Source organism: Harpia harpyja, chromosome W (assembly GCF_026419915.1).
Source record: "Harpia harpyja isolate bHarHar1 chromosome W, bHarHar1 primary haplotype, whole genome shotgun sequence".
NCBI lineage: Eukaryota > Metazoa > Chordata > Aves > Accipitriformes > Accipitridae > Harpia > Harpia harpyja.
Genome location: NC_068968.1, coordinates 7040435 through 7066377, shown reverse-complemented (window position 1 = coordinate 7066377; position 25943 = coordinate 7040435). Strand labels below are relative to the sequence as shown.

Here is a 25943-nt window from a genome sequence, read left to right as displayed (position 1 = left end):
ACCCCGGTGACAGATACTGCAGCTAAACCAGAGAACCAACCTGTGCCAGTATCAGTCGCCCCTGTACAGAAAAAGAAACACACAAAGAAATCAGTTCACTTAGTGAGAGATGAAAGTGAACCAGGGTCATCGCGAGAACAGGAGGAAGAGGCAGAACCTGAAATAATTACCCGATCTCTATCCCTGAGTGAGTTGCGTGACATGCGAAAAGATTTTAGCCGCCACCCAGGTGAGCACATTGTTACCTGGCTGCTCCGATGCTGGGATAATGGGGCTAGTAGTGTGGAATTAGAGGGTAAGGAAGCCAAGCAGTTGGGATCTCTGTCTAGGGAAGGGGGCATCGACAAGGTGATTGGGAGAAAAACACAAGTCCTCAGCCTCTGGAGGCGACTTCTGTTAGGTGTAAAGGAAAGATACCCCTTCAAGGATGAAGTTACATGTCACCAAGGCAAGTGGACCACCATGGAGAGAGGTATCCAGTACCTGAGGGAATTAGCCGTGCTGGAGGTGATTTATAATGATCCAGAAAATGCGCAGTCACCCACAGATCCAGATGAAGTCCAATGCACACAACCCATGTGGCAGAAGTTTCTACGAAGTGCACCACCAACCTATGCCAACTCATTGGCAGTAATGTCCTGGAAAGAAGGCTATGGACAAACGGTGGATGAATTGGCTGTCCAACTCCGGCAATACGAAAGAAGTCTCTCTTCCTCCCTATGGGCCTGTGTCTCGGCTGTAGAGGAATTGTCCCGAGAGTTCCAGCAATTCAAAGTGGATATATCCTCCTCCCCACCTGTACAGGCCCGCATCGCAGCTACTGGGAGTAAGCACTCCTCTGCCCAAGAGAGAGGAGAGAGAAAGTACACACGACGGGCTAACCTGTGGTTTTACCTGCGTGACCATGGAGAGGACATGAGGAAGTGGGATGGAGAACCTACCTCAGTCCTGGATGCACGGGTACGGGAGTTGTGAGAAAAAGCAACCAGAAAAGAGGATTCTTCTTGGAAAACTGCTGCTCCAGTTTCCCGTGAGCAGTCCCCCAGACGCAGTAGGTGGGCTGATCCCATTTCTGATCCTCTCGAAGGGACTTCTGATTCACGTGTGCGAAAAGTGAGTAACAGATATTCTAACCAGGATTAGAGGGGCCCTGCCTCCAGCCAGGTGGAGGAGAGGGACAACCGAGTCTACCGGACAGTGTGGATTCGATGGCCTGGCACGTCCGACCCACAGGAATATAAGGCTCTAGTAGACACTGGTGCACAATGCACCCTAATGCCATCAAGTTATAAAGGGGCAGAACCCATCTGTATCTCTGGTGTGACAGGGGGATCCCAAGAGCTAACCATATTGGAAGCTGAAATGAGTCTAACCAGGAATGAGTGGCATAAACACCCCATTGCAACTGGCCCAGAGGCCCTGTACATCCTTGGTATAGATTATCTCAGGAGGGGGTATTTCAAGGACCCAAAAAGGTACCGTTGGGCCTTTGGTATAGCTGCCTTGGAGACGGAGGAGATTGAACAGCTGTCTACCCTGCCTGGTCTCTCTCAAGACCCTTCGGTTGTGGGGTTGCTGAAGGTTGAAGAACAACACGTGCCAATTGCTACCACGACGGTGCACCGGCGGCAATATCGCACCAACCGAGACTCCCTGATCCCCATCCATAAGCTGATTTGCCAATTGGAGAGCCAAGGAGTGATCAGCAAGACTCAATCACCCTTTAATAGTCCCATATGGCCTGTGCGGAAATCTAATGGGGAATGGAGACTAACAGTAGATTATAGTGGGCTGAATGAAGTCATGCCACCGCTGAGCGCTGCTGTGCCAGATATGTTAGAGCTTCAATATGAACTGGAATCAAAGGCAGCTAAGTGGTATGCCACAATTGACATTGCTAATGCATTTTTCTCCATTCCTTTGGCAGCGGAGTGCAGGCCACAGTTTGCTTTCACTTGGAGGGGCGTCCAGTACACCTGGAATCGACTGCCCCAGGGGTGGAAACACAGCCCCACCATTTGCCATGGACTGATCCAGGCTGCACTGGAAAAAGGTGAAGCTCCAGAACACCTGCAATACATTGATGACATCATCGTATGGGGCAACATGGCAGAAGAAGTTTTTGAGAAAGGGAAGAAAATAATCCAAATCCTTTTGAAGGCTGGTTTTGCCATAAAAGAAAGTAAGGTCAAGGGACCTGCACAGGAGATCCAGTTCTTAGGAGTAAAATGGCAAGATGGGCGTTGTCACATCCCTATGGATGTGATCAACAAAATAGCAGCTATGTCCCCACTGACTAATAAAAAGGAAACACAGGCTTTCTTAGGTGTTGTGGGCTTTTGGAGAATGCATATTCCAAATTACAGTGAAATTGTAAGTCCTCTCTACCAAGTTACCCGGAAGGAGAACAATTTTAAATGGGGGCCTGAGCAAAGACAAGCCTTTGAACAAATTAAGCGGGAGATTGTTCATGCAGTAGCTCTTGGGCCAGTCCGGGCAGGACAAGATGTTAAAAATGTGCTCTATACTGCAGCTGGGGAGAATGGCCCTACCTGGAGCCTCTGGCAGAAAGCACCTGGGGAGACCCGAGGCCGACCCCTGGGGTTTTGGAGTCGGGGATACAGAGGATCCGAGGCTCGCTATACTCCAACTGAAAAAGAGATATTGGCAGCATATGAAGGAGTTTGAGCTGCCTCAGAAGTGGTTGGTACTGAAACACAGCTCCTCTTAGTACCCCGACTGCCAGTGCTGGGCTGGATGTTCAAAGGGAGGGTCTGCTCTACACATCATGCAACTGATGCCACGTGGAGTAAGTGGATTGCACTGATTACACAACGGGCTCGCATAGGAAACCCCAGTCGCCCAGGAATTTTGGAAGTGATCACGGACTGGCCAGAAGGCAAAGATTTTGGAATGTCGCCAGAGGAGGAGGTGGCACGTGCTGAAGAGGCCCTGCTGTATAATATACTGCCAGAAAATGAGAGGCAATATGCCCTGTTCACTGACGGGTCCTGTCGCATTGTGGGAAAACATCGGAGGTGGAAGGCTGCCGTATGGAGTCCTACATGACAAGTTGCAGAAACTGCTGAAGGAGAAGGTGAATTGAGTCAGTTCGCAGAGGTGAAAGCCATCCAGCTAGCGTTAGATATTGCTGAAAGAGAGAAGTGGCCAGTGCTCTAGCTCTATACTGACTCATGGATGGTGGCAAATGCCCTGTGGGGGTGGCTACAGCAATGGAAGCAGAGCAACTGGCAGCGCAGAGGTAAACCCATCTGGGCTGCCGCACTGTGGCAAGATATTGCATCCCGGCTAGAGAATCTGGTTGTAAAAGTACGTCATGTAGATGCTCACATACCCAAGAGTCAGGCCACTGAAGAACATCAAAACAACCAACAGGTGGATCAGGCCACCAAGATTGAAGTGGCTCAGGTGGACCTGGACTGGCAACATAAGGGTGAGCTATTTATGGCTCAGTGGGCCCATGATGCTTCAGGCCACCAGGGAAGAGATGCAACATATAGATGGGCTCGTGATCGAGGGGTGGACTTGACCATGGACACTATTGCACAGGTTATCCATGAATGTGAAACATGTGCTGCAATTAAGCAAGCCAAGCGGTTAAAGCCTCTCTGGTATGGAGGGCGATGGCTGAAATATAAATATGGAGAAGCCTGGCAGATTGACTATATCACACTCTGTCCACAAACTCGCCAAGGCAAGCGCTATGTGCTCACGATGGTGGAAGCAACCACTGGATAGCTGGAAACATATTCTGTACCCCATGCCACCACCCGGAACACTATCCTGGGCCTTGAAAAGCAAGTCTTGTGGCGACATGGCACCCCAGAACGAATTGAGTCAGACAACGGGACTCATTTCCGAAACAACCTCATAGACACCTGGGCCAAAGAGCATGGCATTGAGTGGGTGTATCATATCCCCTATCACGCACCAGCCTCTGGGAAAATTGAGCGATACAATGGACTGTTAAAGACTACATTGAGAGCAATGGGGGGGTGGAACTTTCAAACATTGGGATACACATTTAGCAAAAGCCACCTGGTTAGTCAACACCAGAGGATCTGCCAATCGGGGTGGCCCTGCCCAGTCAGAACTTTTACATACTGTAGAAGGGGATAAAGTCCCTGTAGTGCACATAAAAAATATGTTAGGGAAGACAGTCTGGGTTACTCCTCCTCAGGCAAAGTTAAACCCATTCATGGGATTGCTTTTGCTCAAGGGCCTGGGTGCACTTGGTGGGTGATGCAAAAAGATGGGGAAGTCCGATGTGTGCCTCAAGGGGATTTAATTTTAGGTGAGAATAGCCAGAATTATAACTGTATATTAGTTGCTATATAACCCTGCTACTGTATATTATCCTTACTATAATTGTTATATGCTATATCCATAGTACTATAGTAAGAATCACTTAGATCAAGCAAGAAAAGAACTGTGATAAAACTGAGCAAAGCGCAGTAGTGATGGAACCAGAACTGACTCCAGCATGCAACAATCCAACGGTGCACACCATCCTCCTGCTGCGCCAAATGTCACCTGCTCGTCACACCGCACTGAAGCCCCATTCTGCTCTACCGACTGAGAGGACTTTGCACCATCCCTCCTGCCCAGAAAGACTGGTATGACAGATGGAGCCCAGAGTCGGAAACTAAATGAACTCAATGAACATTTTATGAACATGACCCATGAACTAAAGGAATGATATCTCTGTGTGTGTATACATATATATATATATATATATCTCATTGTTCATATGTCTTAAAGGGATGGAAAGGTGATGATGATTGATCAGGATGTAACTAAAGGTATGGGAACTGTGCATGATGTCAATGGTATAGAATAAGGGGTGGATACTGTCCTGGTTTCAGCTGGGATAGAGTTAACTGTCTTTCTAGTAGCTGGTACAGTGCTATGTTTTGAGTTCAGTATGCGAAGAATGTTGATAACACTGATGTTTTCAGTTGTTGCTCAGTAGTGTTTAGACTAAAGTCAAGGATTTTTCAGCTTCTCATGCCCAGCCAGCGAGAAAGCTGGAGGGGCACAAGAAGTTGGCACAGGACACAGCCAGGGCAGCTGACCCAAACTGGCCAATGGGGTATTCCATACCATGTGACGTCCCATCTAGTATAGGTACTGGGAGGGGGGGGGGCGGGGAATTGCCGCTTGGGGACTAACTGGGTGTCGGTCGGCGGGTGGTGAGCAATTGCACTGCGCATCATTTGTACATTCCAATCCTTTCATTATTGCTGTTGTCATTTTATTAGTGTTATCATTATCATTATTAGTTTCTTCTTTTCTGTTCCATTAAACCGTTCTTATCTCAACCCACGGGTTTTGCTTCTTTTCCCGATTTTCTCCCCCATCCCACTGGGTGGGGGGGGAGTGAGTGAGCGGCTGCATGGTGCTTAGTTGCTGGCTGGGGTTAAACCACGACACATATATATATATAAGACAAGGAAAGTGGTAGTGGTTGATTGGAAAATGTAAGATCTGGGCATGATGTAGATGGTATAGAATAAGGGGTGGATAATGTCCTGGGTTCAGCTGGGATAGAGTTAATTTTTACAGGAACCTGGGAGGTGGGGGGGGCATAGCTGGGGCAGCCGACCTGAACTAGCCAAGGAGCTATTCCATACCATGTGACATCATGCTCAGAATATAAATGGGGAGCGGGCCGGGGGGGGAGGGCTCTCCACTTTCGGTGGCGGAGCGTCGGGTTCCGGGTGGTGAGCAGTTGCACTGTGCATCACTCTTTTTGTATATTCTTTCATTAGTACCGTTGTTGTTGTTGTAACCTTTTTTTTGTGTTGTCCCAGTAAACTGCCCTTGTCTCAACCCTCGAGGTTCCAGTTTTTTTTCTTTTCTCTCCTCCGTCTCCTCCCTATCCCACCGGAGGGGGGCAGGAGGAGCGAGCGAGTGGCTGCGTGGTCCTTTGTTACCGGCTGGGCTGAAACCAGGACACTTGCTTCAGTGGATTCAATGCAGGGACCTTCCATTCTTGTTCCAGTAGTTCCAGTTCCCCATCCCTGCAGTGATATCACAGAGCCTGGCTGCGGTGTCTCCACTCCACTCCACCCTCCGTGTTGTTTCTCAGAGTCAGCATACCAAGCTCCCCTGGTGTTGCTAACATCTAAGGTTGCAGGTTATGTTGCTTAGGGAATTATTATGGAACAGATTTCTTGCATATCCAACGCGTTCCACCCTGGAGGTTTACCTTCCCTTAAGGGGGGGACATATCAATAAGTCACCTCCAGCAATCATTCCACACCTACAGACCCCAAAGTAATGGCATGGTCGAGAGATGGAATGGTCTACTAAAACGAACTCTGGAGCAAAATTTATATACAGGAAAATCGGGTAAAGCCCGACCCGAAGCTGTCCGATGCTTAAATAACCGACAGACGCCCACCAGATGCCCGGTAGAACGAGCTCATTTTTCTGCTCTCCATCCAACAAAACCTATAAACCCCCCACTGTAGCCTGTCGCTTTTCTCAGGGTGACACTATTCTTATTAACTACATTTCAATGGTTAAAATATCTGTCACTTTACTCACTCCCTGAGAAAAGGGCATATGGAAAACCATTTCTAAATGGGGACTCCCTCTAACTATCACTGAGGCTTGGATAATTTCCAAGACCAGATAATTTCTGTCCTGGTTTCAGCTGGGATAGAGTTAACTGTCTTCCTAGTAGCTGGTACAGTGCTATGTTTTGAGTTCAGTATGCGAAGAATGTTGATAACACGCTGATGTTTTCAGTTGTTGCTCAGTAGTGTTTAGACTAAAGTCAAGGATTTTTCAGCTTCTCATGCCCAGCCAGCGAGAAAGTTGGAGGGGCACAAGAAGTTGGCACAGGACACAGCCAGGGCAGCTGACCCAAAGTGGCCAACAGGGTATTCCATACCATGTGACGTCCCATCTAGTATAGGAACTGGGGGGAGTGGGGGCGGAGGGAATCGCCGCTCGGGGACTAGCTGGGAGTCAATCGGCAGGTGGTGAGCAATTGCACTGCGCATCATTTGTACATTCCAATCCTTTCATTATTGCTGTTGTCATTTTATTAGTGTTATCATTATCATTATTAGTTTCTTCTTTTCTGTCCTATTAAACTGTTCTTATCTCAACCCACGGGTTTTGCTTCTTTTCCCGATTTTCTCCCCCATCCCACTGGGTGGGGGGGGAGTGAATGAGCGGCTGTGTGGTGCTTAGTTGCTGGCTGGGGTTAAACCACGACATTTCTCATCGCTTCAGGTAATGAACTATACTTGGATGGATTCTTCAGCCTGAATAAACCTGGAATGCACCCAAGGAATCATCAGTTTACCTTCATGGAAATTCCAAATGCAGGAAAATAATAATCATAGCACCCATTGTATTGTACTTATCCTTATTTTTACCCCGTTCCTCTTTATGTCATGACTGGAACAATAATCGTGTCATTCAGTTCATGAACATCATCTCTCAAATGGGTAACGAATCAAAGTGCTGGTATTGTTTACACCATCCTCAATCTTCAGATACTAATTCCGGGTGTTTAGCTGAACCTGTTCGTGAAATGTCTTGGTACCAATCGAAATTGGCATACTCACTTCCCAATCCTCCAACTTATCAAACCCAATCTTCTAAGGCACATTCGTATGATAAAACCCCATGGTGCATTACAATGCCCGAACGTACAAATTCAACGTGGGTGGGAGAAACAAGCCATTGTGACTATACTCTGCTCTACAACTGGTCACAAACCCAGTTTCAGGTGATATGCCATAATCGAGCCAGAGTTTGTAATGAATCCAATTTAAGAACCACATGAATCTGTAAAAATAAATCAGTGATTACAAATGCTGGTGTTTTAAATATTTCACCACTCTGCAATCTCACAGGGAATGGTACATTTTGCCAAAGATACTATAATTTCACTGGTCCTAATTCTACATTTTACATTCTACAGAGTAATGGTTTGTCCTGGTTTTGGCTGGGATAGAGTTAATTTTCTTCCTAGTAGCTGGTACAGTGCTATGTTTTGAGTTCAGTATGAGAATAATGTTGATACCACACTGATGTTTTCAGTGGTTGCTATGTAATGTTTATCTGTAAGTGGCATAACATGACCAGCTGTATATATGCCAATCCTTTTCACACTATTCGAATGAGCCACACTTTCCTACTCAAATTTGATCATCCTTACAGTGAAAAAGAGTCTTATCAATGGTGTGAGGAATATTTCCCTAGAAATCTTATGAAATCAAATTGGTGGCCTACCATTCTAGCATCTGGATGGTTCTGGGTCTGTAGCACAAACTCATATAGAAGTCTTCTACCACAATGGGAAGTACTTGTCCCGTAGCACATCTTGCTCCCTATGCATTTCAAACCAAAAATTTAACTACTACCTTTTTACACCACCATTACCCTGTATGTCATAAGCATTTTGTGATCGATCCCCTGGTAAAAAGACCAACGAGATTCCATCAATTTATGTATGCATTGTTTCCAAGTTTAGGTATTATTGAGTCAGAAAAAGCTATTGTAAATACTTCTGCTGTGCTTGAAATTGTCCAAAATGCTACTGTAGATGTTTTAAAGAATTTGCAATTGGAAATTAGTTCACTTTCACAATTAGTTATTAAAAACCATTGGGCCATAGATTATCTTCTAGTATCACAAGGAGGTGTATGTGTACTGTCAAACACCACTTGTTTTTATGCTAACAAATCTAGACAAATTGAATATCATATAAACATCATTCAAAGACTAGTGCGTACCTTTCACCAAACAACTCAAGCAACCCTTGTCAGAGGATCTATCAACTGCCTGGTTTTGGCTGTGGTCTTGGTTACCTGACTTCAGAGCATGGGCCTGTCACGTTCTGTTAATATTAGTTCTTATTATGGCTGTTGGAATTACATTATTTTGTGTTATATCTTGCTTTAAATCTTTATGCATATCAGTTACTAAAAAGCAATGTTTTATACTCTCCTCCCTCCTCAGATGAACAGCCTTAAGACAACAAGCAGCTCATTATTGCCGTAGAGTCCTCCTTATGACCCCATTACTAAGCTGTAGGCTGTGAACAAGAGGTGATGGTACCACCACCGCTGGCATCCTTCCCTGTTTGTGACAGTGTCAGGGGATGGGGTATGACCAGTACCCACTGCTCCTGACCCCTGATAATATAAAATGGCATTAATTATGCTAACCATAAGGCAAATGGCCATTCTCTGTGACCAAGCTGGTCACGTATTAGTCCCCTTTCCCCTCATTATCAGGCCCTGGAGGTCATGTGAACCAAGTAGACGAACCAAACAGATTTCTTCTTCCCCTCCCTGTTGGCCTCAAGATTCCTGGGTGCCAGACTGACTAATCCTTTCCTTACTGGCCTTGAAGGTCCCAGGCACCCAGCCAACCAGGTGGTGGTGATGACCCCGTCACAGAACAAGTAAGCATAACAGCATACAGAGCACTGTATATAAAATCAAGCAGTTACAAGTCCTAAGTGGGAACTTGGACCAGAACTGCTGCTGGAAAGTAAGACCTGTGACCTCCTGGTGTCCAGGGATGCCTCCACCGTCGTCTGCTTCCTCTGAGGATTGAGTGACTCATATTCTTTTATATGTTTTTTGAGTCTAGATTATGATTGTTATGTTGATACAGCAAACCAAGTATTAAGATTTGACCCAATCTGCAGAGGGTCCAGGTGATTAGAAACCATAAGCTAAAAGTGGTGCTATAAAATTCTGTACTTCATTACTTATAAAATTGTACTACACTGATTATGCTTATAGAAATCTTGTGCTATTGTGATTATAAATTCTGTGCTATACTAATCATAAAATCCTGTTAAGAAAAATAAAGCTTTAATTGTAACTACGACTTAGTGCTGTCATCATTCTGCCAAGGATCCCTAAAAGAACCTGTCTGTCCCCTTGGTGTCGGGTGACACCATGAGATCTAGATACATTTATAGATGTCTACTGTAGCATATCACTTGCTAGTTATGGTATGAAATCTCTGCAAGACAAAAATTTCATGCTAAACAATATAGTAACTTTCAAGTTCAACAGAAGGAATGATATATATTCTGGATAAAATGAAAATTAAAAACAGATATACCAGAAATGCTAGAGCAGTTTAAACTAAAAGGTAGAGTTAGAAGACTTTTGCATTAAAATTTACTGTAAAACTAACTATTTGTTAGTTAAGAGCTCTGACATACTAAGTTCCTGTTTCATGAACATTTTCTAAAGCTCTAAGCACTTAAGCTCATGCAGTCACATAAAAGTAAAGATACCTTTTCTGCGGCAGACTAATGCTTCAACACTGGCATGAAGTTTCCTAAGTTGCTGATCCAGATTCTCAAATTGCTGCTGTTTTTCTTCAAACCACTGACAAAAGAGGAAAGAGTCTAGAATTATAATTTAGATTACCAACAGCATGTCTTGTTTTAAAGAAGCAAATTATCCATTTATTGCTAGGATGGTCAACTGCTACAGCTAAGAATCCAAGCCAATAAGCAAGTTACGATCTCATTTTCTACTTCTACAGCTTTAAAATGCAATTGTCGAGCCTCATTAATTCGACTCATTATTCAAGTAATAAAAATAAATCAGCTCTTACTGCATCTGATTCATTCATCTTGATTGTCATTTTGTTGACAGCGTCAGCAGCCTTGTTTACCATCCTCAATATTCCTGCTCCACTCAGAGCCTGGGTGTTAACTGCTCTCGGCAGCTGGAAATGAATGACAAATAAGGGCAAACAGAGTGGTTAAAAGGCTGGAGGTTTAACTGGGTACAAGGGGGAAAGAAAAGAATAGACTATATTCTTTAGTCCTATGTGTTACAATATAGTGGAATCTAATTTCTCAGTTTTACTATTTTTACATTCTCAGAGGCAAACTTAACAATATAGACTATTCACTTTTCTTCTACACCTTTACATTTAAATGGAACAAACAACCTACTTGTAAGAAGTCATGAACTAGCCAAAGGTCCTAACTAGCCACCTATATACTACAGAGAACAAACTGCCACTACAGAAACAGAAAAGCTTAGATTTACAATAAGATACAGAAATTCTGTAAAACACTTCATTATAATGCAAGATTCACACTGTATACAGATGTCCTGCTTTCAGCTGGGATAGAGTTAATTGTCTTCCTAGTAGATGGTACAGTGCTATGTTTTGAGTTCAGTATAAGAATGTTGATAACACACTGATGTTTTCAGTTGTTGCTAAGTAGTGTTTAGTCTGAAGTCAAGGATTTTTCAGCTTCTCATGCCCAGCCAGCAAGAAGGATGGAGGTGCACAAGAAGTTAGTAGGGGACACAGCCAGGGCAGCTGACCCAAAGTGGCCAACGGGGTATTCCATAATATGTGACGTCATGCCCAGTATATAAACTGGGGGGAGTGGGGCTGGGAGGGATCGCTGCTTGGGGACTAACTGGGCGTTAGTCGGCGGGTGGTGAGCAATTGCATTGTGCATCACTTGTTTTGTATATTCCAATCCTTTTATTATTATTATTGTCATTTTATTATTATTATCATCATTATTATTTTCTTCCTTCCTGTCCTATTAAACTGTTCTTATCTCAAGCCATGAGTTATACTTTTTTTTCCGCGATTCTCTCCCCCATCCCACTGGGTGGGGGGGAGTGAGTGAGTGGCTGCATGGTGTTTAGTTGCTGGCTGGGGTTAAACCATGACAACAGATCATAAAAAGCTGATGTCTTTTTGCTTTTAAATATAGGCCAGGTTTCAAAACCTACCTCATGAGTATTGCGAGAACTGTGCATTTGTGAGGTACTTAGAAATCCTCAGGAGTAAGTTAAAAAACTTTAAACTGATATTATTTTTTGTTAACGTTAGTCTAAATATGCTGTACAAAGTGGCCCTGATGTCAGGCCATTTACCTTTCGTATCTGATACTTTGTGTCAGCAGCATTGACACTTTATCTATCAATGATGCTTTTGTCAGTATCGAGGCCTCTGTGACTTATTAGCACAGCTAAGATATTGACATTGGCCAAAAGACAATCCACTATTACAGCAAATCCACTATGCACATTTATAGACTTATGTTTTTGGAGACATAACAGACAATCTGTTCTGCAATATATTTCATTTTGTGAAAGATGCCAGATTGATAGCACTGGTGACCAAAGTCCTCTATCCACAAAACATCTAGCGTGGACAGCAGCACTGCATGCCTGTTTACACTATCATACCAATAAACCTCTAGCTTGACTCCTAGAGGCAAGAACTGTTTCCAAGTCAGTTTAATTCATGGTCTTAATTAACCCTCAGTAGCACTGATTATGGATTTTCACTCTGTGTATGATGAGCTTCACTCAGAACTGGACAGACCAACTCACTTGGCAGAAGTCACTGAACAGCAGATAGCTTTTGGTCACTACCAACCTAAGATTTATCAGAGGTAGAGGCAACAGACTTTGTACATGATTACCTAAGTAGCCTTTTGTCACTGTCCCATGAAGGGTACAGTCCAATTTGATTTCATATGAATTTAGGAGATTAGGTCTCAATACAAAGAGTACATTACTTTGTACATTACCATATCTGGAAACAAATAAGGAACTTAAAAGAATGTAAATACCTCAGAACTTTCCAAGAACTGCCTTAAATCTGGATCCTGCAACAAGGTAGGGTGTTTTACTGTTCTTTGTAGATACCTATGATTTAAAAAAGTTAAAATATTAGATAACAAAACAGATTTCATGTGCCTGACAGCATTGGAAAGTGTCCTTTAGCTAAAGAATAGGTACAATGCAGGCAGCATGTAACCTTTCCTCATTATCTAATGGGGTTTGAATACTTGTAAAGTCACCTCTAAAGACAAGTTGCTGGCAGTGGTTTCTAACCTAGTTTGTTTACATCAAACTTCTTAAGGTGTCATAATTTGCCATAAATCTATGTTGCACAGTATTAAAATAATATACTTGATATTTTTAACACCTCAGTGAAGGCTTCCTGCTTTAACAACAAACAGTTTAAGCCAGAAAATAGATGGGCTTCCTTAAACACATTCTCATACAGTGCAGTGAACAGGCTTTTTGTTACAGCTAATTCTGGCTGGTTTGTTTTAGAATTAAAGAAAGTCTTGGAGAAGTGAGCTGATTTTGCTCTGGGTATGAACTATTTATTCGCTGGCTAGACAGCCTTCAACCTATATTAGTTCTATAGGACTCATTCACCCAGAAGTTAAATTAGTGCAACTCCTTCCTTTTGCAATTTTTTGCATTTCTGCTTGGATCTAAAAACTATTGATTGTACAAATATGAGTTGAAGAGGGAAATTTATACAGTGCTCATTCACTAAAAACTGCTGCAAGTTTGTCATAACTGATTTTAATATTATGTATTAATGGAAAGTGACTGATATTTACAAGGATGCTTTACAGAAACTTAATACCTCAAAAGATCATGGGAGTGTGAGAAAGTATGCAATATTGCCAATTAAGATGTACTAACAGAACACCATTAACAGTATTTGTACTTTTTGCAAAGCTTTGGTTTTGCTCAAGCTTCAGCTGTAAAGTGCCAGAACTGCCCCATTACAGTCACAAATTGCTTGGAAACTGTCCTAGAGAGTTATATAGACTGGGACTTAACTGAAAGTTTGAGTACATTGATATTGTAAACACAATATATTTTCTCCATCCTCCATTAGATATGGCCACTAGATACTTATTTTTCTTCTTAAGAAGCTAAGAGTTGCAGCGAAACTATTTCATACATTAGATTGCTCAACTTTTCCTTGCTTGTTCTGACAGTCAATAGCAAGTACGAGTTAAAGTTGATGCGGCAAAGAGCTTTTTCTTTAGAACTTTGCTGCTAAAGAATAGCACTTACTCCAAGGGAGATAACTAACGTTTTCACTGGAGACAACTAGAGGTATACTTGAAGACACCTGTCAGACTTGTAGTACTTAAGTTCACTATTCTAAGGCATAAATTTCAGTGAATTCAATAAAAAAGGCACATATTGCTTTTCTGCCCACTTTCCCCATAGCTCTGGGCAATCTAGAAAGAGCAATCTAGAACAGATTTCTTTGGTCTCTCTGGGGCACGTTAATATGTTTTCCTTGGCTTTAGGAAACAGCAACATAACCACTGCCTCTAAATACCTTTTGAACACCTCAGTAGATAGGTGACTTTTTGGTTCTGAATGGAAAAGCTAGCTAAAATTGGCTTAGGAACATGATGAAAAAGTTGCTCGTTGCCAGATAAGACTTTCATGGTCTTTCTGAAAAAAGAGAATATACCGTGAAGCCTTCCCAACACTGTCAGAAGTACTGAGGAGTCCCTTCCCCAGTATGGGAAGAGTGCTTAACATCCACTGAAAGTGGTATACTAGTTTAACTCCTTTAACAAAATAAATGACAAAGCAATCTTTAAAGCATGCACGCAAATTTGTGAATTAAACTTTTCCTAATCCGAGTTCTGTTGTTCAAGTGACCAACCAAGGAGGAAACCAGTCATCTCTATCACAGACAGAGACCTAAAGTTGTCTGGAAGTGGTTGTTTGGTTGTCTTAAGTCTAATTACTCCAATCCCAGCTGTTATTCCAAGTCTTCATATCTTATACCACCACTCTTTCAGCAACAGGCTTGTTGTATAGCCAGGATGTGTTTCAGAGTTCTGCTCCAAGTGATAGAACTATTTCAGTAACTTAATGGTACAATTTTAAGTAGCAAACGTTAAGCTGTATACCAATCTTTAGTGATGAACAGCTGTAAGATAGGACAACCTATCAGTATTTTGAGGGTCAACATCAGTTCAGATGTTCTTCTATTAGTTAAGAAATGGAAGGATGGTAGCAACAAGATTCTGAATAGATATTTTTCCAATTAAGATTGCTTCTGGAACTCCAAAAGCTCAAGAGCTTCATATATTATCTGTTAGATATGCTGTTTGACATACAATCAAAAACCTTTGATTTCTATTAATTTTCTAGTTTAACTGAAACTGTTAAATGGTATATTGTTTTCATATGATGTAATAATCACATAGAATCACATCACAGCAATGGGCATATTATAAAATCATACCAAAATTAAGTCTGTATACTTGACTCAGCTGTATGTGACCATAAGTTATAGAAGTTTTACTAGTTGCTTTTGAAAGGCTTTACCAGCCATGTCAACAGGAAGGGATGATGCAGCACATCAGTGACAGTACCCTTTGTGACGGGTGCACTCCTCCTGTTTGAACTAACTGAACTTTGGTCCAGGCAGATGCTCAACGAGTAGGTCTAACCAAAGTTAATCCTATTGTGTAAGGCTATCGGCGAGAACCCAGCACCAAACCCACAAAAACGGTTTGGCTGGAGACTGGGCTGACAAGCGGCAGAAACTGCATGAACATAGCAGAGAACCTGACTACGAGCCAACCACTTTACGCTATAAATATCTGCAGCCATCAGGCTCCATTGAGTTCTCCCTCCATAGCAGCTGGCTGCGTGGCAGTGATCTCCCCTTGAGCAGGGATGCCTCTCAAGGTTACCCCTCGAGGCTGAGAGATCCCTTACCTGACACCAGGCATCGATGTGTTGGTAAGTGACATTTTTTGCATGCATGTAATATTTAAGATACGTTTAGTAAGCTTACGCGATGATCTTTGTATCCCATACTAACTTTAAGTATAGTAAATAGCAGAGTATTGACCGCCAATCCATCTGTACTTATTAAATATTTTACATACCTAAATCTACTGATTAGATCTCAATAAACCAACTACTAGATAAGATCTGTCTGAGTGATCTCTGACTCTTCTCCTGTGACACCCTTCCATAGCAAAGGTATTTGAACAATACCAGTTGTATGCCAGTGCTGGGTGACAGAGATCTGCTATCTCTTACATCAAAATATAGCTAGTCACACTAATGCATTATAAGTCATCAGAAGGCCATTATAGTTTCAACTGACTAAAGGTTTCTTTCATCCTTCCCCCTGCCCAACAGTCAATTTTATATGAAATAGTTGCATTGAAGTGATTTAATGCCTTAAAATCACAATGTGTAAGTAAGCTGATGAGGAAAGTTTTGCTTACTGGATCTCTGCAACCTCAATTTTCAGAAGTGATCTGTTTGAAAAGAGGTAACTCTAATTCTCCCTATGAATAATTCTACATTTCCTATTATTAACGGGAATTATTCCATCTCTACACAAAAATTGGGCACCTGCATACAGACTCCAGAATCCACCTAAGTATAAATGGTCTAGATCCCAGTTACAGAGCCAATGTAGTATATTAAAATTCATTTTGACACTAAACAAGTTTTAGTTAGATACATATATTACCTTTCTAATGCTGCTCTTCTTTTTTCTACAAATTCAGCAGATGAAGAATCTTCCTTGCCTACTTTAACCTTGGTCATGCCTTTGAAGAAAATTGCATCATATTGATTTTACGTTATCATAAAGAAATCATTAATGGAACTGATATGATTAGAAGATTAAGCTCAGCTAAGTTTAAGCCAAATTACAATGAAAAGTGCCACAGGATACAAAGAACACAAACACCACACGCTGCACACTTTTGTGGGAAACGTCTATGAAATATGCAATTTCCTGCAATACATCTATTGTGATTAAAGTTATTAAAAAACTAGTTGAATTTGCATTTATGAAGACAATCTAAATAAAGGTCACAGCCTTATTGGTCACTTGTGTTCAGAAGAAAACCGTTACTCTAATAAAGCAGAACAAGAAATTAAATCTTAGTTTATAAGTCTATTGATTGGTATACTCATAACTAATATTTTTATTCTAGTATTTTCTAATTTCTAAAAATAAGTGTGTGTGGGTTTTTTTGGGGGGGGTTGGTTTTTAGGGTTTCTTTTTAATTAAGGGATTGGGTATAAATGGCAAGGTTTCGGGGGGGGCAGGCCCTGCAGGGGTGATCTCTGTGGGAGGAGGTCAGAGACTACCCTATGCTGGTCACAGCTGGTTCCAGCCGGCTTAACAATAGACCCACCACAGGCCAAAGCTGAGCCAGAGAAGTTTGTGGTGCCTCTATGAAAACATATTTAAGAAAGGGCGGTTGTGGTGGGTTGACCCTGGCTGGGTGCCAGGTGCCCACCAAAGCCGCTCTATCACTCCCCCTCCTCAACTGGTCAGGGGAGAGAAAATATAACAAAAGGCTCGTGGGTCAAAAGGTCGTGTGTGAAAGGAAAGGAAAAAAAAAGATTTTATTCTCTACTTCCCATCAGCAGGCAATGTCTGGCCACTTCCTGGGAAGCAGGGCTTCAGTACTCATAGCGGTTGCTCCGGAAAACAAATGTAAATAACGAATGCCCCCACTTCCATCTCCTTTTACTTAGCTTTTATAGCTGAGATGACATCATATGGTATGGAATATCTGTTTCATCAGTTTGGGTCAGCTGTCCTGGCTATGTCCCCTCCCAAGATCTTGCCCAGCCCCAGCCTGCCAGTGAGGGGGGCAAAAATGTTGGAGAGACAGCCTTGATGCTGTGCCAGCACTGCTCAGCAGTAGCCAAAACACTGGTGTGTTATCAACACCTTTCTAGCTACCAATGAAGAGCACAGCACTACGAGGTCTGCTATGGGGAGAATTAACTCCATCTCAGCCAGACCGAATACAATCTCCACCCCTTATTCCATACCATTTCGTCATGCTCAGGTCCCACATAATTTAATACACATATATCTTCTAACCACACCATTGTATTTAATTCTCATTACTGAAATCCCTTCTTACCAACACTTACAACTGAAACTACATACTTAAACCACCTTCATACCCAACATACAGATTTATACATTCTTATTAACTACTATCGCCTGTCCTTTAACAGAGAGATATTCCATGGGCTTCTTCCACTCCTCCAGATGTTCACAAACAAGCTATGACTTGGGCCTCATCTGTCAAGATGAGTGGTCAGGACAGGAGAAGCAGTATGTTCGAGGGAAAAAAGAAACAAGGCCAGAGCAGTAGGGGGAACTCCATGCTGGAGCAGGTACACCCCTGAAGGGACTGCAGCCTGTGGAGGAACCCATGCTGGAGCAGAGGAAATGAGTAGAAGGAAAGAGCAGCAGAAGATAAGAGTAAGGAACAAGGAGTGGCAAAAAGAAACCATTGTGTCCTGACCCCAACCTCCTGCACCACCTGTGGCCTCACTGTGAAGGGACTGAGTGTAAGATCATCATAGAATCATAGAATCATAGAATCATTTCGGTTGGAAAAGACCTTCAAGATCATCAAGTCCAACCATTAACCATGCCCCCTAAACCATGCCCTGGAGTACCCTGTCCACTCGCTTTTTGAATACCTCCAGGGATGGTGACTCAACCACTTCCCTGGGCAGCCCATTCCAATGTTTGACAACCCTCTCAGTAAAAAAATTTTTCCTAATATCTAACCTAAATCTCCCTTGCCTCAACTTGAGGCCATTTCCTCTTGTCCTATCTCCAGACACCTGACAGAAGAGACCAACACCCACCTCACTACAACCCCCTTTCAGGTAGTTGTAGAGAGCGATAAGGTCTCCCCTCAGCCTCCTCTTTTCTAGACTGAACAACCCCAGATCCCTCAGCCGCTCCTCATAAGACTTGTGCTCAAGGCCCCTCACCAACTTGGTTGCCCTTCTCTGGACACGCTCAAGCAGCTCAATGTCTTTCCTGTAGTGAGGGGCCCAAAACTGAACACAGTACTCGAGGTGCGGCCTCACCAGTGCCGAGTACAGGGGAACAATCACCTCCCTGTTCCTGCTGGCCACACTGTTCCTGATACAGGCTAGGATGCGATTGGCCTTCTTGGCCACCTGGGCACACTGCTCGCTCATATTCAGCCGGCTATCAACCAGCACCCCCAGGTCTTTCTCTGCTGGGCAGCTTTCCAGCCACTCTTCCCCAAGCCTGTAGCGCTGCATGGGGTTGCCGTGACCGAAGTGCAGGACCCAGCACTTGGCCGTGTTAAACTTCATACAATTGGCCTCAGCCCATCGATCCAGCCTGTCCAGATCTCTTTGTAGAGCCTCCCTACCCTCAAGCAGATCGACCCTGCCTCCCAACTTGGTGTCGTCTGCAAACTTGCTGAGGGTGCACTCAATCCCCTCATCCAAATCATCAATAAAGATGTTAAACAGAACAGGGCCCAACACCGAGCCCTGAGGAACACCACTCGTGACCCGCCGCCAACTGGATTTCACCCCATTCACCACTACCCTCTGGGCTCAGCCATCCAGCCAGTTTTTCACCCAGTGAATAGTGCACTTATCCAGGCCACAAGACGCCAGCTTCTCCAGGAGTATGCCATGAGAGACAGTGTCAAAGGCCTTGCACTGATAACAAGGGGAGTGGGGACTATGAAGGGGGGACAAGAGGTGTCTGGACTGAAGTTGAGCCTGGGAAAGGCGGAGGAAAAGTGTTTTCCTTAAGTGTTTGTCTTCCCCCCCCCCCCCCCCCAATACCCAAATCAGTAATTAAATGTTTTAAATTAAGTTAAATTGCTCAAGTTGAGTCTGTTTTTCCCACAACAGCCAAAAGGCGTCCATACAGGAAAATTACTGCTCCAGTTTCTATTGGGCAGAGTAGAAGGGCTGATCTTACTTCTGACCCTGATGAAGGGACTTCTGGTTTGCAGTTACAAAAATCAAGTAATAAATACTCTGACCAGGAATAAATAGGCCCTGCCTCCGGCCAGGCAGGGGAAAGCGACAACTGGGTTTACTGGACTGTGTGGGTTCAATGGCCTGGCACAGCAGACCCAAAGGAGTATAAGGCTGTAGTTGACACCAGTGCACAGTGTACCCTAATGCTATCAGGTTACAAAGGGGCACAACCCATCCGTATTTCTGGAGTGATAGGGGGATCCAAAAAGCTGCCTCTGTTGGAGGCTAAGGTAAGCCTAACTGGGAATGAGTGACAAAAGCATCCTATTGTGACTGGCCAGGAGGGCACATGCATCCTTGGCATAAACTACCTCAGGAGAGGGTACTTCAAGGTAGGCTTTTGGTATAGCTGCCTTAAGTACAAGGAAGATTAAATAGCTATCTACCCTGCCTGGCCTCTCAGAAGATTCCTCCATTGTGGGCTTGCTGTATGTCGCCACTGCTGTGGCTGCCATATGCAAAAGGTATTACAGCAGGAGTCACCCAAACCAATGAAGACTGAATCTCATGAGGAACCAGGCAAGTACAGCGTGACGCAACCTGAGCTGGATTTGTTAGACAACAATCCAACACAACACACCATCCCTCCTGTCCTGAGTGACCACCATAACAGATGGACTCCAAAGTCACGGAGTAAATGAACTCAACAGACATTTTTATTGGCATTTTATGGACATTTTACAGGGATGACCCATAGACTAAGGGAATGATATCTGTATATATATCAAAGGACGGGAAGGGTGGTGGTAGTTAATGAGGGATGGGATAGCGTGGGACCTGAGCATGATGTAAACGGTATTGAATAAGGGGTGGAGATTGTACTGGGTCTAGCTGAGATGGAGTTAATTTTCTTCATAGCAGCTCATATGGTGCTATGTTTTGAATTTGTTCTGGAAACAGTGTTGATAACACACTGATGTTTTATTTATTGCTGAGCAGTGCTTACACAGTGTCAAGGCCTTCTCTGTTTCTCACACTGCCCTGCCAGCGAGTAGGCTGGGAGTGCACAAGAAGCTGGGAAGGGACACAGCCAGGACAGCTGACCCCAACTGACCAAAGGGATATTCCATACCATATGACATCACTCTCAGCAATAAACTGGAGCAGGGGTGGGGTGTGTGTTGCCAGGGCTGCTGTTGCTCAGGGACTGGCTGGGTATTGGTCAGTGGGTAGCGAGCAATTTGGTTTCTTTGCATCACTTGTTTATCTTGGTTTTGTTCTTATTTATGCATTGTTTTTTGTGGGTTTTTTCCCCCTTCCTTTTTTTTCTTATTAAATGGTCTTTATCATCTCAACCCACAAGTTTTCTCACTCTTACCCTTCCGATTCTCTTGGAAGGGGGAGCAAGCAAGCAGCTGTGCAGTGCTTAGCTGCCTACCAGGGTTAAACCATGACAGTAGGACATTTCATATTAAGACTGCAGACTTAAAAAGTAAAATAAAATAAACTAAACGCGTGTGTAGTGTAAATGCATGTCATCTGCTTTCAGCTGTTTTGCCAGCTCTCTGCTTTAAGATGCCTCATTTTAAATCAGCCTAGAAAGCTCTATTTTTTTTTTCTTTCCAAAATTATAAGCATGTGGACTATACACTTTTAGATGTGACTAAATACTACCCAAGCACTGAAGGGTAGGCAGTTCAAGTTTAAAGTGGGAGCTTTGTGCTCTTTGGAGAAAGGTCCTACAGAGTCTGTGAGTTTTCCCAAGTTATCTGTAGCCAAAGAAAGTCTCTACACTAGGACCTTAAGTCACACCCAGAGCTTGCTTACATAACAGTAAGTCCCACCATATTACCAAGTTCCATGTATATTTATTTTACAAGCAGAATTGGTATTAGAATATTTCATTTATATTATAGTACTGAAATCACATGCATGCATTCAACCTTACAGAAAGTAGACTTACCTACAATACTTTTTTCTGGAGCGGGAGGCACAATGTAACCAATATGCATGTACTTCATTGCTAATTTGCTGTGCAAGCCAAGGAAATCACTAAATCTTCTTTTAACAAAGAATTCATTTTTGTTAAACATGGAAAGGGATGTCTAAAAAAAGAAAAGTAATTTTAGTTATGACTTACTGATGCATCTCCTCAGCTGTGATATAAAGTTATTTGCAAATATATGTTGCACTAGTTACCTTTGTTGTTACTCTGTATGCCATATAAGCATTCATGCCATCCCCTGTAAGAAAATTAAAATACTTATCCTAAGGCAAGTTACCTTAATCCCTCCACACGCATTTTTTTTCCAGAATACATATTAAATAGCTTTTTATTTACATACTAAAAACCATAAAAAGATAACTGAATAAGGAATTATGCTAAAATCTCAGAATAATCTCTAAGAGGTAAGACAGCCTAACATATGACTTACTAGGTTCAAGTCACTTACCAACTTTCTCTGGGTCTGATACATTGATTTCTATATCAAGAAAATCTCCATTTGCTTCCTCTTCAATCTAGAAAAAAATGTATGCCATATTTAACAAGTTAATGTGCATTCATACTACGTATGGGTACAAAGATAAGGATATAGAGGAAGGGTCAGTATGTCTCAATGACTAAAAAGCTCTTCTAGACCCACCATCCAATTTTAAGTAAACATAATTTCACATCTTGGTTTTTAATTGTGAGCCTTCCTAAAAAAATTTTTAGTGTGGCAACCTCTTCTTCAGACTTGTTGGCCTCAGAGTTTTAGTAAACATTTATCTTGGGGAAATGCTCATTTTATCTCCTCCAATTCCAGCAGGCACAGAGGTTCAAAAATGCTCTCACAATGTTTCTATAAGCTTCTAATCAAAAGACAGATATATTCCTCATTATTAATGGTATCTGTAGTTGAAGAGTTGGGGATGGGGAAAGCAACAACTACAGAATTTTCAGATACTTGCCTGAGCTGTGTGATCACAGAATTTCCTAATCTTTCATGCAATATACATAAGTTTGATAAAACAGAAGTAGTTAAACACCATGGCAGAATAGACAGTGTGCCAAGGTTGAAGGTGAAGAAAATCAGAATGAAGTGTCAGTTTAAGGCATCTGGGGAAGCAGCCATCATTGAGTCCCAGGCAAGTCTTGTTTGCCAAACCTCATTCATCAGTGATGTTTTCTAGGAGCATATTCTAGAATGAATGGTATTTGCCAATGCACAGACTTTGAATGGAATGCCAAATGTAAATAGCAAATTAAGTGGTAAAACTATGACCAGCCTCAGCTGTTTGTTAGTATGCGGAATAATGCTAACAACTACTTCCTCCATTTCCTCATTAACAACAGCTTCAGAAATCCAAGTTAAAACCTGTAACATGCTAGTATGAATTAATACACATCTTCAACATTTCTCCTCCATCTAGCTCAACACTTGCTCCCTTCACACACTTTTACAATACCTGTCCTGTAGGAATGGAGCGTGTTATTCCTCACACTACAGATCTCATCACCTAAGCAATGAATACTCATGATATTGAGTCAGATACATATTAAACACAAAATAAACAGAATAGTTGTTCTCTTGCATACTTCCCTTTACCAAAGAATGATCCCATGAGTAATTAGGAACTGCATTAAAAAAACCCCAACAAAACCAACAAATAGCAAACGTGTACCACACACACAGCCCCCAACAAGACATTTCCATAGTCATCAAAATATATGTTAAAAATTTTCTCAGTACCTCTTCTCTGGATCTATCAAAAATCACAGGGGCTGTTAAACTTTTCAATTCCATTCTGGCAGCTACTAATGTAGTAGGTGTTACAGAAGTGATTGCAGCAGTAGGTTCTGGTGAAAGTACTGGATCCCTCTCTGGACTGTCCAACGAAACTTCTTCTGTGGCTTCTAGATAAAGATTTTGAGTTCACAAAAAAGTTTTTGTATGATAGAGATAGATGTGCACTACAAAAGATACCAAGCATGCACATTAAAAAGTGATAATACATAAGTTTAATAAGATCATTTATAAATAACATCCATTTGTCTCTCAGATAATTTCTCTAAATATGTCGGTAAAACTAGAGGGGACATCCAAGTTTCTAGTGAATAATAGGTTAAAGTAAAATTAAGTATGCATTTTTTTTTTATATATGCTGCCAGGTAAAGTCTTTTAAAGTAGTCACAAAACTGCTAAATCATTCATTCATTTCTATATGATATATCATGAAAACTAATGACATTTTTTCCACCACAGACCACTCTTTTTCAGCACCTATGTGTGAGGGACCAAGAGACTGAGAGACTGGCAACCATTTTGTCTCAAACAACCAAGCAGGTAGCCACAAGCAGTCAAAACAGGACATGCCCTGCGGAGGTGGGGTAGTGAACTGTTTCTGGGAGGCTTTCTAGTGGTTGTGCCTCAAAGAGGCTTTCTGGCGATTGTCTTTCTGGGAGGCTTTCTAGCTGTTGCGCTTTGGATGTTTTGTCACAGGTTCGGAGTTTTGCCATGGGCCCTTACCACAGCAGTTGTGTAAACAAGTTAAATGGGATAAGGGGGCATCACCGACCCCCCCAACTCCCTCCTCAAGAACTTTGAGAAAACCCCACAATACGGTATAAAAGGGGGGGAAGACCAACCCCCAGGAGTGCGCCTGCCGCCTGAGGAATCCAGACAGTTACTATCGAGACCCTTTCCTCGCTGGATCCAAGGGCGGTGATACTTACCTCTCCTTTTCTTCTCTTTCTTCTCTCTCTCTCATCTCTTCTCTTCCTCCTACCTTGTTGTTAGGAATATTTTGCTATGGCTGTTAGGTGTCAAGTTTTTTATTTGAAATATTTGCTACGCCAAATTTAGCCACACTTGTGTTTATAAGTCAATGTTAAATAAAACATATTTCAAGCATTTAGGAGCCATTGTCACGACTCCTGCCCTGGGATTCGCTGAGCGAAACGGGGCATTGAAATTTTCCCTGTCCCTCCTGAGTAATTGTCATGACTCCTGTGTGTGGCAACGGACTATCTAAAAGATGACCTCCCTCGAGCCCACCAAGTGGGACGGGACACTATGCCAAATGTAGTTTTTGCACTCTGAACAACAACTGATTAAGTCACATAGGCTGATAACTGAGCATATCAAGAGAAGTTATATATATATACACACCCCCTACCAAAAGCCCACAACTCATAAAATACAAATATTAGTAGATGAGACATTCTGACCAGTAAGACTACTTATTTTTACTGTCTTCAGACTGTAGATAGTTCATCTATATTAAAGAGGATGCATAACTCCGCTCTGCAAACACTTCGTGCTTTCTTTTCTCCACTAATTGATTTTGACCACCAGCAAACCATATATTTACAATAGATTATTTCAGTTGGAAGGGACCTACAACCATGATCTAGCTCAACTGCCTGACCACTTCAGGGCTGACCAAAAGTTAAAGCATGTTATTAAGGGCATTATCCAAATGCCTCTTAAACACTGACAGGCTTGGGGCATCGACCACCTCTCTAGGAAGCCTGTTCCAGTGTTTGACCACCCTCTCGGTAAAGAAATGCTTCCTAATGTCCAGTTTAAACCTCCCCTGACACAGCTTTGAACCATTCCCACGTGTCCTATCACTGGATACCAGGGAGAAGAGATCAGCACCTCCCTCTCCATTTCCCCTCCTCAGGAAGCTGCAGAGAGCAATGAGGTCGCCCCTCAGCCTCCTTTTCTCCAAACCAGACAAACCCGAAGTCCTTAGCTGCTCCTCATAGGACATGCCTTTCAGCCCTTTCACCAGTTTTGCTGCCCTCCTCTGGATGCATTCAAGCATCCTTCACATCCTCACTCAAGGTGAGGCCGCACCAATGCTGAATACAGCAGGATAATCACCTCTTTTGACTGGCTGGTTATACTGTGTTTGATGCACCCCAGGATGCAGTTTGCCCTCTTGGCTGCCAGGGCACACTGCTGACTCATATTGAGCCTGCTGTCAACCAGCACCCCCAGATCCCTTTCTGCAGGGCTGCTCTCCAGTCACTCCTCACCCAATCTATACTTGTGCCCGGCATTACTCCATCCTAGGTGCAGAAATCAGCATTTCAACTTGTTAAATTTCATCCCATTAATCATTGTCCAATGCTCAAATCTATGGAGATCCCTCTACAAGGCCTCTCGTCCCTCGAGAGAGTTAACAGCACCTCCCAGTTTGGTATCATCAGCAAACTTGCAAATGGTGCATTCAACTCCTGCATCCAGATTGTTGATAAATATATTGAACAGAACTGGCCCTAGAATTGAGCCCTGAGGAACACCACTGGTGACCGGTCACCAGCCAGGTGTAGCCCCATTCACT

At 42.8% G+C, this 25943-nt stretch overlaps 1 protein-coding gene across 4 annotated transcripts in view; it reads right to left on the bottom strand.

Annotated features, from left to right (window-relative positions):
• The window catches only part of LOC128136207 (sorting nexin-2-like), a 35857-nt gene extending 12312 nt beyond the window's left edge, over positions 1-23545 (bottom strand). Inside the window, exons 1-8 of one of the 4 annotated variants that reach the window (XM_052775407.1) lie at positions 23342-23544; positions 22061-22127; positions 21807-21850; positions 21571-21712; positions 16336-16414; positions 12632-12707; positions 10633-10746; positions 10307-10400 (exon numbers count right to left, since the gene is read on the bottom strand). In XM_052775407.1, coding sequence (XP_052631367.1) covers positions 10307-10400; positions 10633-10746; positions 12632-12707; positions 16336-16414; positions 21571-21712; positions 21807-21850; positions 22061-22127; positions 23342-23395 — 670 coding nt within the window. In that variant the 5' untranslated portion in view covers positions 23396-23544. Of the gene's footprint in view, positions 1-10306; positions 10401-10632; positions 10747-12631; positions 12708-16335; positions 16415-21570; positions 21713-21806; positions 21851-22060; positions 22128-23341 lie in introns of all 4 variants that reach the window. The other 3 variants (XM_052775409.1, XM_052775410.1, XM_052775411.1) reach the window with 3 other exon arrangements.
• Between the last annotated feature and the right edge of the window lie 2398 nt (positions 23546-25943).